The sequence below is a fragment of the Cibotium barometz genome, chromosome 31 (assembly GCF_041138505.1).
Source record: "Cibotium barometz isolate CiBa-2024 chromosome 31, ASM4113850v1, whole genome shotgun sequence".
In the NCBI taxonomy this organism is placed as follows: domain Eukaryota; kingdom Viridiplantae; phylum Streptophyta; class Polypodiopsida; order Cyatheales; family Cibotiaceae; genus Cibotium; species Cibotium barometz.
In genome coordinates this window covers 39,116,604-39,128,728 of record NC_141076.1, presented here as the reverse complement: position 1 = coordinate 39,128,728, position 12,125 = coordinate 39,116,604, and the positions used below count along the sequence as shown (strand labels likewise).

The 12,125-nt window shown below is 41.0% G+C and overlaps 1 protein-coding gene across 1 annotated transcript; it reads left to right on the top strand.

Moving 5' to 3' along the window:
• Positions 1 to 8,050: 8,050 nt before the first annotated feature.
• On the top strand, positions 8,051 to 11,053 carry LOC147620843 (pentatricopeptide repeat-containing protein At2g39620-like). Its single transcript, XM_086825358.1, has 4 exons — positions 8,051 to 8,184; positions 9,187 to 9,695; positions 9,780 to 10,191; positions 10,378 to 11,053. The coding sequence occupies exons 1-4, from the start codon at positions 8,051 to 8,053 to the stop codon at positions 11,051 to 11,053; spliced, it is 1,731 nt and encodes a 576-aa protein (XP_086681484.1).
• The last annotated feature ends 1,072 nt before the right edge of the window (positions 11,054 to 12,125 follow it).

Sequence of the window (12,125 nt, the reverse complement as noted above, 5' to 3'; positions counted from 1 at the left end):
GATTCACTCCACCTCTTTTGCATGATTCTCTCCACCTCTTTACTTTTCCTCTTCACTTTTCCCAGAATATCTCCACACATCCTAGATCTTCTCATGCTACCCTTTATTCTCTCCTTGTAAATTCCACTCATCTTATCACTGCTACACCCACTCATTTACAGGCTCTCTTTAATAGCCTCTTGCTAAGGTCTTGTTCCCGCACACACACCCATTCACTTGTATATTTCAACACCTCCCCTCAAGTGAATAATCCTAGCACACCTGGATCCTGTATACCAAGTTTCACTCTTACTTGGTAGCTCGCGACCAGTGCCTCAAGTCCCTAACTCATAGTCCTTGACACTCTCTCTCTCTCTCTATGTGTCCAAGGCTTACTATACAAGTTCCCGTGACCTTGACTAAAGTGCTTACACATACATCTACCACATGGCCTACATCATCGGTGTGGCTCAGAGGTGGTTTTACTTTGTTGGGGTAGGTTACATAGGGTTGTGGGGTTTCTCTCTCAGAAAAGATGATCTGACTCCACTTCTTTATTAGGAGTCTCTATGAAGTTTGTCGATGTCGATCCTTCTTCACTGGGTTTGCTGTAGAGCAGTCTCTTGCCATGTGTCCTGGGCTTCCCACAGTTGTGGTAAGTGAAGGTCCTTCTTCCTCCCCTACCTCTTTCTCGTCCTCATCCTCATGAGAATCCTCCTCGGGTGAAGAATGCTTTTTCCTCTCCAGTTGTTGGGTCCACCCCTTTCTTCTCTTTGACCTTGGTCTCTTGCTCTAGTAGAGCTCCTTCTATCTCATGTAGCTTCAGTTTTGGTACATTCTTTAAGGTTGCCATGATGTTTTCATATTCTCCTTTGTCCACACTCTTCAAAAGCACTACTAGTGCCTCATCATCCTCTACCTTCTTACCAATGGCTGCCAGTTGTTGCTTAATGCTTGTATATTTGTTCAAGTGCATGGTTAGAGGTTCACTTTCCTTAATGTCAAGATTGTAGAATTGCATTAGTAGATTTATCTTTGAATTTTTTTGCTTGAGTGCCAAATAATTTATTTTCATCCCATGCATCTTTAGCCCATTGTCTAATGCTTTCTCATTCCTGCTCTTTCACTCATTCTCCCAAATCACCTCTGGGCATTCATCTCTTCCCTCAACTAGCCCCCATAGATTTTTCCTCATGAGCAAATACATGGTCTTTGTTTGCCATCTATGAAACTGCTCCTCATTAAATTTGGCTATTTCTTGTGCCATGCTCATATGATGTGAAGGGGGTCTTACCTCTTGATCCAATTCGATTCAAGGGTAGTGTCTACCCTTTTACAACTCAAATTTGGTGTTAAATGATGATTACAATAGATTTATCAGCATAAATTTACAAAAAATTATATAAAGCCGTGTAGCTGGTTTGTGTACTGAATGGTTGGAGTAACAAACCATCTCCGAATTGCAATCTGAAGTGATAGGGATCTGTATATTAGATACTCAATGGTAAATTTGAACCCTCAATTGTACCAAAATATAGTGATTAATGCTGATTAATCACTAATTAGTGAAATAGTCCCCTGTTTTGTGTGTGCAAAAAATACACTGATTTGGAGGGATTAGTCGGGGTAGTGATTATGATGAAAAATTCAATTTGAACACATAGACATGTGTAGCACCTTCACAATGTTGTATTAGATCCACCAATGCCTAATTAACACCTTGATTAGGTGGATCAATTAAGCAATTTGCCAAGATATTCACTGTTCATGTGCAAAAGACTGTCCCAACTTGGAGTCTTCAATTGATCCACTTGCACAAATCTAATCTCAAAATGCTTCAATACAATAGTAGATAAATGTATCTAGATATGTTTTGAGCTAACAAACATCAAGATTGAAGCTTTAATGAAGAATTAATCAAGTGATTATCAGAGGTACTTCCCTGACTATGCATAGTGTTGGATCTCACTGTAGACTTGATGAAATCAAAAACCACTTTCACCAGCTCTTGTAGAGAATGCTTGAAAACCCCGAGGCCTAGTTGGAATTAGGCAAATTGGAAGCGGACATGTTGCTTGAAGCTTTTTTCCCAAATTTTTTGGTGCCTGAAATTCGCGCTGCAGCCGCTGTTCTATGCTTAAATCGCTTGATTCCTTTGAGCTGTGTGTAGGCCCTTGAGTCTAGTATGAGCCTCTAAAAGGGCTTGGGCAATGGGTATGTGTGAAGGGAGAGAGAGCTCCTCCACCAACTGGGGATACATTGGCTAGTTGAAAAAGAGCTAAAAATTGGATTATATCATAATTATGATTAGTAGAATTATTAGCAGGGTAATGGCTTAGAAACCAGATGAATCCTAAGCTTGGCTTTGATACCAAGTTAAATTTGTAGCAAAGTGATGAGCTATGGTGGATCAAATGCAAGAATCAACATTATAGTGAGTAATTAGATGATGATTAGGATGAGATTAGTGAGCAATTAACTGATAGCTTAATGTAGGCATGGATACTCAGCAAATACTCATTAGGCCAATGCCTCAATTTATAGTGTTTACATCCATGATCTGCTCCTTGATTTGTTCCTTGATTTATGCCACCTCCCCTACATTTGGGGGGACCCCTCATCCTTGATTCACTCCACCTCTTTTGCATGATTCTCTCCACCTCTTCACTTTTTCCAGAATATCTCCACACATCCTAGATCTTCTCATGATACCTTTTATTTTCTCCCTGTAGATTCCACTCATCATTTCACTGCTACCCACTCATTTACAAACTCTCTTTTACAGCCTCTTGCTAAGGGCTTGTTCCTGCGCACACACCCATTCACTTGTATATTTAAATATATATATATATATATATATATATATATATATATATATAGAGAGAGAGAGAGAGAGAGAGAGAGAGAGAGAGAGAGAGAGAGAGAGAGAGAGTTGAAAATGTTGAGAGAGGAAAAACAAGAAATCAAAACAAAATAGAAGAGAGAAGTATTAAATTTGAGAAAATAAAAGTTTCATATATATCTCCAAAATGAAGAGCCAAATCTAAAAGTTGCAACACAATTTGTCCCTTGATCACAAAAAACATCATTCCTCTTACAAAGTCTCTAGGTAACTACCCTGGTTTCTAAAACACTGCACATCTTTTTCATAATTGCGTTGTGTCGATTAACAAATATCTTTAGATTCAACATCTCCAAGCCTAATGTACGCACTTGATATTTTAGAGAATCTACATGTTCTTTACATTGCCCATTATGTCCACATAGACATTCTTGAATTTCAACATGCATGTTCTCCATAAAAGAAATCATGTCTAGTTTGTTTGCCTCTATGCAACCACTATTGTCATGGATGCGATGGAGATGATGAGTCACCTCATCTCTTAACGTATCTCCCCTTTGGTTGCCACTTCCATGAATCTCATCCCAAAGGGCATCTAAGTACTCCTTGCAAGAAACTGAATTTTTCTTAGTGCGCTCACATATATCGGCAATAGTTTGCAGACATTTAGAGCTTGTTTGTCGAGATGGAGACCTTGACCAAGCAAGGTGTTTTGCAGCTCGAACATTCATTAACTCAGGCGGCGTAGACAAAGCTACTTCTTCATTTGAAGAATCATCCACAACCACTACAACTTTGGAGCGGTTGTTATCCTTTTGAATCTCCATTAAATGCTGAAATCCAAAATTAATATCTTAAAGCTCTACAATTATCTCTATGTATCTTTGCCAACATATACCTAACCCTAATAAGTTATATAAGTACATAGTGATACAATTAATTATCTATGAAAGGTTTTTTGATTTTTTAAGAATAACATAAGACTACTACATGCATGTATTCTCCAAGGCTTCTATAGTTTGTATATTCTATATATTTTATAGTTTGTATATTCTATATATTTTATACAATCTCAAAGGCAAAAGTATAAAAATGAAAGCTTTCTAGCATATCAATATTATACTAACATTTGCAATACCAATTATCAACAACAAAACACTCATAAGATAGAAAGAGAAAAACAAAGTATCTTGATGTACACAATCCTCTCTCTCTCTCTCTCTCTCTCTCTCTCTCTCTCTCTCTCTCTCTCTCTCTCTCTTTTTCCCTTTTTCTCTAGCTAACCCTTACTCTATGCATCCCTTTTTAACACAAATTCAGAGAGACAGTGCACGGCATCAAAAGAACTAACCTCAAGTTGAAGAGAGAACTATACTCGAAAGCACCAACTTTGATTCAATCGTCCTTGTGCTTGCTTCTACACAATCACATACAGAGGCACAAAAAAATAAAAAACTTATGATCTCTCTATTTTTATCACCCTCTATCGTAACTATATTTCACACCAAATACAAAATAAGGAGCAAGAATAACTGTTGGTGTATTTCATGTGTGTGTGTGTGTGTGTGGGAGAGAGAGAGAGAGAGAGAGAGAGAGAGAGAGAGAGAGAGAGAGAGAGAAGACCCACCCATCAATAATCTTAAATCTTATTACATTACCTTTACCATCTTTTTCAACGGAATGCACTTCAATATTTTCCTAAAAATGAAGCGCTTTTTCTCAGAGCTCCTACATTTACTACCCACGATGTAAAAGCCATCTAATAATCCCAATGCCTCTTTGATTAAAAGGAGCTTGAGATTGTCACCTAGCCTATAAGGGTCCAAGACTATATAAATATATCGAGGATTAATATCATCCCACCCGTCAAAGCCAAGAACTTTCCATTTTGGGCTATAGTGATATCCAAAAGAGCCCAATTGTGGCATTTCCTCAAAGAAGATCGTATCCAATAATTTGTTATTGTCATAGGTCAACTTCAAGATATTTGATGACATGTCTCTGCATGAAACATAATCAAGTTATATATTAATAACAATCATGATTTTTTTAATGCTTGGAGATATTAAGAAAGAATAAAAAATACTTATATAATCTAGAATGAATGGTCACTAAAAAATAAACATAATCATATTATTTTCGAAGGAGCTTATGCTTTGGGATACACTTAGTAACCTCATTAGATACTTGTCGTGCTTGGTCTCTATCACCATGCACATTATAGTCTATTTCATAATGATCAATCAAGCCTAGGCTTTCTTGAATAATCATGAGCGTAATATTTTCTTTTACTTTATTTGAATCTAGTCGTATAGTAATTTGGAAAACATCGTTCCAATTAATAGCACAAACCGGCCATGGACTATGGAAATAATGATGCTCAAACTCTACAACCAAATTAATCCTCTCCTCAAAGGAAAGAGTGCTTCTCATGTGCTTAAAAAAATGCAAGTCTCCTCATCCATCTGTCAATCATACATACAATTATAAAAGTAAGTAGAAGCATGAATACTTATGCGTCAATGTGTGTCAAATATACTAATGCGATTACATTGTGTCTATACATGGATGTTTGGAACAATCATTTGGGTTCTCTCTCTTTGTGTGTGTACATGTGAGTTTAATTAAGACACATAAGTACCTCCCTTTTCTTGTTGTGTGATAGTGTTTGAGAGTCTCTTACTAAACCACTCTCCCTAGGTGTAATTGCAACTTGGATTCTTATAAACCTACTATACAAAACACTGTGGCACAAAGTAGTATACAAAGTTAATGCACAGAAATCCTCCCATGAAACAAAAAAATTTAAGACATGCAAAAAAACCCTATGTTTCTTATACACACACACACACACACACACACACACACACACACACACACACACACACACTTTTTCTATTCTCAAAACTAAAATAGTTTTCTCGCCCTCAGATACACACACTCTTTTCCCAAAATCACACACTCACTCTCACTCACTCACTCTCTCTCTCTCTCTCTCTCTCTCTCTCTCACTCTCTCTCACACACACATGCAAACACAAACATGCCATTTCAAAATTAATAAAACGTTCATTTTTATAGAAAGTACACAAATAAACAACTCAAGTGCATCTACACTCCTTTAGTCCTTAGAGTCAATATAAAAATATTAATTGTTTCTTGCATGGAAAATATAAAGCATAGTACAATGTGTAAAAATGTCTCCAACCTTTAATTCTCTCTCTCTCTCTCTCTCACACACACACACACACACACACACACACACACACACACACACACATAGTACAATCTTTTAAAATGTCTCTAAGCATGTAGCTTGCAATAGCCACATTCTAATGTGTACATAAGATCGCATTGTAGATGATCTCTCAACTAGAACACATTCAAACGCACGCACGCTGTCGTGCTGTGGCACGTCTATGCAGTGAAAGCATGTTCATGGCACAACTTATGTGGAATCTGGGCTTGTAGAAGGCCTGTCCGGAACGTGGTTGGCTGCAGATGATATCAGTTACTTGGCATCGAATGTGTGGGGCGCGTCAAAGAAAGAACGGGCACTTGAAGCTTTATTGAAGTGTGTATGGAAGGAAGGACAGAAAAAAGTAATGAGGGGCCATGTGCCATGAGATTGGTGTGAAAAGGAAATAACATGGTGTTTTTTTTTCTTCCAAATAAATAAAATAAAATAAGAATTTGCATGGCTACTTCTGGAATGGTGGCATGGAGGTTTGAGCTGCCGCCAACGAGGTTCATCGAGAAGCTGGGGTCGTGGAGGTAGGCAGCTGCAAAAACAAAAGAAAGGGACAAAAAGAAGGGGGGGGGGGGAATTGCCTTACAGAGAGGCGGCAGGTAACCAGGGAATAGGGCCTCCTCGTTGATGAGGAGAGCCCTGTGTGTTTTGTGTGGGCGCTGCGGCAGCTGTTTGCAGGTATACACGGGGGAAGAGCCAAGCTCCAACTGGCGTACTCTTGAGGTTGGATGGGATGAATCAAGCGCTGATGAGACAGGCCACGCCGAGTATCTGTTTGGGAAATTGAACCCGTATACCCCCCATTTCTTACTTGCTATCCTTATTTCATGGCACCAAATCAACCACAACACCTTAGTCTTCTGGATATGGATGGAAATGCAAAATGGATGCAAATGCAACAACCAGAAGCTGTCCAATCTGACATGTACAAAGCAATAGTTGCTGATCTTGCTTCTCAGGAGTTCAAGGGTACAGACACATCCAATATGCTGCAGCATCAGGCACAACTACAACTCTTGCTACCACAAGAAGGGCCAATGGAGCAGAAGCAAAAATACACATGGCCACAACCTAGTTCCTATCAGCAGCAGTTATGTGAAAGTCAAGTCCAGCAGCAGTCTTCAATCAGACACCTACAGCTACAAGCTACAACAACGCTACCAGCAGTGCAGCAACCAGCATTGAGCAAACCATTTCCTCAGCCACATGAGGAGCCTCCTTTATCTCAAAGACGTGACCACCAGACTAGTCAATACCAACCGCAATCAATAATTCAGCTGCCAGCGCTGCAGTTGAAACAATTACTGCAGAAATCAGATGCTCCCGTACATATGATGCACCTTTCATCAGGTCAGCTCGAGCTTTCTCATAGATTGCCTGCTCAGCCCGATTTGCCAAATGCAATGAAACATTGTTCCACCTTATCTGAAACAGTATCAGCATGTCAGTCAGTACTACCCAGTGCAGCAGTACAAGGCATGCTTGAAAGATCTCATTTAGGTACTGCTGGTTCAGATCATAATGGGCATTTATCTCACCTTTTGCAAGCCAATCAGAGTGTTTTGCAGCAGCCACCTACAGTGCAGCCTTGTTAACAGTGTGGGCATGCTGCTGGTATGTCTGAGGTATTATCATTATATGATCGTGTTGTTGTTGAGATTTTGGTGTCTTATTGCTCATGAAGCTATGTGTAATGGGTGCTGACGGTGTTTGGGCCATGTTCTTGCTTTAAATGAAGACTTGATGATCATGATGGTTTGGTGTTTAGCCAAGAGAGATACCTTTTCCCCTTGTACATGCGTCTCTGAGAGAGGAGAGAGGAGGTTTGGCGGGATTTATTTTCTCTGAATGATCAAATCAAGTGAATGCAAATCAACGTAACTCTCACAGCCAGACACCGTTCCCGGCTAGACCGCACACGTCACGACATCTTTGGTGAACCCGACGTGAAACAGCTGGGGTGAGAGTAGAAGGGGAATCATGGGTGATCAACAGGAGCAGCAAGGATTTCGTCCGGACGTCAACACCATGCAGATGTTTCAGGCGTTTGTGCTCTACATGCAACAGCAACAACAGGCAGTCGAAAGAAGGCTGGGTGAAGTGGGAAAACAAAGGTAATGTTATCTGATTTGAATGTTGGATGAAAAACGATATGATATCTGGAATGTATGGATACATGCAAGATGACATACAAATCAAGGTGATGCTTGAGGAAAATTAGAGCAAATAGATACACAATCAGGGCTTTCTGAAAGGCAGGTACAAAAATGAAGGATTATACTATAATGATGCTATATCTTAGCTGCTTGGAGAACTTCTAAAGCATGACAAGGATGCAAAGGAGGTAAAAATAATGGCAGACAAAGCAAAGAAGGCTATAGGGGCCTATGACACTGATGCATTTCTCGAAAAGAGAGAGCTAGGAGCTTATAGGACTTGTAGTCTTCCATAATAAAACTATTAGGGAAGAAGAAGGATTACAAGGGCTTATGACACTTGTTCACCTCAGGAGAAGGGGGTGGCAAGGAGCTTGTATAGACTTGTAGTTCTCTCTTAGAACTGTAGAATGGCAACAAGGGCTTGTGATACTCATCCTTCTCGACAGGCAGCTGAGGAAGGAGAGGAGCTTGCAATGACTTGATCCATTCTTGCCACTTCAAGGGCTTACGACACTCGACCTTTCTGATAGCTGAGGAAGGTGAGGAGCTTGTATTGACTTGAGGTCTTCCCTACAAGTTGCAAAACAGATAGAATGCTCAAGAACTCATGAATGCCGGAAAGGTGGACACTTCTTTGTACTCTGATTGTCAGGATATCTGAAAGAAACTCTTTGAAAAGCAGAGCTAAATGTATGCAATGATGATCTGGATGAATGGTTTGACATAGAGAAAGCCCAAAACATCAGAAGGATAAAAGGAATGCCAATGCAGAATGCTGTAGAATTGAGTGTATGAACATGGAGATTAAAGCTCTACTCGTTGTTCAGGAAAGCCATATATGATGGCATTATATGTACACATGGAATGCTCATTTGTAATACATGAATAAACTATGTGCCAGGCTGCAACCAGTTAAAGTCTTTGAAAAGAAGCTCATGGTGATTTGAAGCAGTACAGGGCATCGGTGGAAAGGGAAGTGCATGCCTTTATGACCAGGGGTAGGTTGCAGTCAAATGCATATGTGGGGAACTACCTCATCTTGATGTTGGTGGAAGTCGGATGCATGAGCGATGCCCCGCAGGTTTTTGACAGGTTGGTGCATCGGAATGAGTGTTCCTGGAATTCCCTCATCACTGGATATGTCAAATGTGGGAAACCACACCTTGCTCTCACCCTGTACCAGAAAATGCAAAAGGATGATTCTGTACAACCCAGTGGACATACTTTTGTGGCCGTACTGAAGGCTTGTGCAAAGCTGAAAGATCTCGAAAGAGGCCTTGATATACATGCCAAGGTTGCTAGAATGGGGTTACTCGAGAGAAATGTTGCTGTTGGCAGCACCTTGGTCGACATGTATTCTAAATGTGGCTCGCTTGCAAAAGCAGGGCAAGTGTTTGATAAACTTCCAGTTCGAAATGTAGTCTCATGGAATGCATTAATAGCAGGATATACCGAACATGGGCATGGTGAGGAAGCACTCGAGTGTTTTGAACAGATGCAATCAGAGGGAGTCTCACCAGATGCTGTGACATTTGTTTGTAGCTTGATAGCTTGTGGCAGCATGGGAGCCACAAACAAGGGCCAAGAAATACATGCTGAGCTTGAAAGAAAGGGGTTGTTGGAAAGGGACCTTGTTGTTGGCAACACCTTGGTCCATATGTATGCCAAAAGTAGCTCGCTTGCTAAAGCACAGCAAGTGTTTGACAGGCTTCCAGTTCAAGATGTTGTCTCCTGGACTGCACTAATGGTAGGATATGCCCAGCATGGAGAAAGTGAAAATGTTTTTCGTATCTTTGACAGAATGCTAGGAGAAGGTGTAAGGCCAGATCCAATCACCTTTGTTGTTGTTCTGAATGCATGCAATCGCACATGTCTATTTAACAAGAGCCAGATGTACTTTGAGGCCATGAGCAAAGACTATGGTGCTGGCATACAGAAGGCAGCAAACAAAGTTAAGGCAATGTGAGTGTATAAATAAGCATGGAACAGGCCACACGACACTGCCAGAATTGTGCACTCATTTTTCATTGGGTTATGGGTATGATAGCAAACTTTCTGATGCAGAGCTAGAAGATCTTTTCTCTCATTGCATGGAAGAGAGCCACCTGACTCTATAACCTTCATCAGTGTTTTAAAAGCGTGTTCCAGCTTAACAGACCTAGATTATGGGAAATTAGTTCATGATTACATAATCAAGTGTGGTTCTGAGCTGGATGTATTTGTTGGCAACACTCTTATTGATATGTATGCCAAGTGTGGACAACTTGAGGAAGCAGGTGATGTGTTTGACAAGTTGCCCACTCGAGATGTGGTATCTTGGAATGCATTGATTGGATTACATTCACAAAATGGGAGGAGCCAGGATGCCCTCCAAGTCTTTGGGCAAATGCTACAAGAAGCCACATTACCTAATAAGGTCACATTTGTAAACACTTTTGATGCATGTGCCAGTGCTGTGGCCATAGCCACAGGCAAGAAGATGCACGCTTGTATCATGGGAAGTGCCTTTGAGCAGGATATTGTCATCCAGACTGCCCTCGTTAACTTGTATGGAAAATGTGGCCGATTTTCACATGCGTGCAGAGTTTATGAAAATATGTCGGAGCGTGATGAAGTGACACTCATCAGCATGATTTCGGCATGCGCCAACTGTACAGCCCTATCTGAAGGCAAACAGCTACATAAATATATTATTTGCAATGCATCTGAATCTAACATTGTTTTAGGGACTGCCCTCATAAACATGTACAGCAAATGTGGGAGCATCAAAGATGCTCAGAGGGTGCTGCATCTCCTGAAGCTGTTACATATGTTTGCAGCATGAAAGCTTGTGGTATTTTGGGAGAGATAGAGAGGGGACGAGGGATACATGGTGATGCTGTTAAACAGGGACTTGGAGAAAATCTCTATGTCAACAATGCTATCCGGATATGTATGCTAAGTGCAGTTCATTTGTGGAAATGCAGTGCTTGTTTAACAAAATGTCGGTATGGGATGCAGTCTCATGGAATGTATTCATGGCTGGCTATAATGATCAGGGTCTCTTGAGGAAGCTCAGAGAGTGTTTGACAGTTTAGGACAAGAAGGTGTGATGCCATGGACTACCCTGAGCATAAGGCACCAGCCTATATAGCAACTTGGTGGCACATACCGGAGGATGTGCAGGTTTAGAGGGGGTCGATGTCGTGCTGTGGCACGTCTATGCAGTGAAAGCATATTCATGGCACAACTTATGTGGAATCTCGGCTTGTAGAAGGCCTGTCCGGAACGTGGTTGGCTGCAGATGATATCAGTTACTTGGCATCGAATGTGTGGGGCGCGTCAAAGAAAGAACGGGCACTTGAAGCTTTATTGAAGTGTGTATGGAAGGAAGGACAGAAAAAAGTAATGAGGGGCCATGTGCCATGAGATTGGTGTGAAAAGGAAATAACATGGTGTTTTTTTTTCTTCCAAATAAATAAAATAAAATAAGAATTTGCATGGCTACTTCTGGAATGGTGGCGTGGAGGTTTGAGCTGCCGCCAACGAGGTTCATCGAGAAGCTGGGGTCGTGGAGGTAGGCAGCTGCAAAAACAAAAGAAAGGGACAAAAAGAAGGGGGGGGGGAATTGCCTTACAGAGAGGCGGCAGGTAACCAGGGAACAGGGCCTCCTCGTTGATGAGGAGAGCCCTGTGTGTTTTGTGTGGGCGCTGCAGCAGATGTGCGCAGCTGTTGCAGGTATACACGGGGGAAGAGCCAAGCTCCAACTGGCGTACTCTTGAGGTTGGATGGGATGAATCAAGCGCTGATGACAGGCCATGCCGAGTATCTGTTTGGGAAATTGAACCCGTATACCCCCCATTTCTTACTTGCTATCCTTATTTCATGGCACCAAATCAACCACAACACCTTAGTCT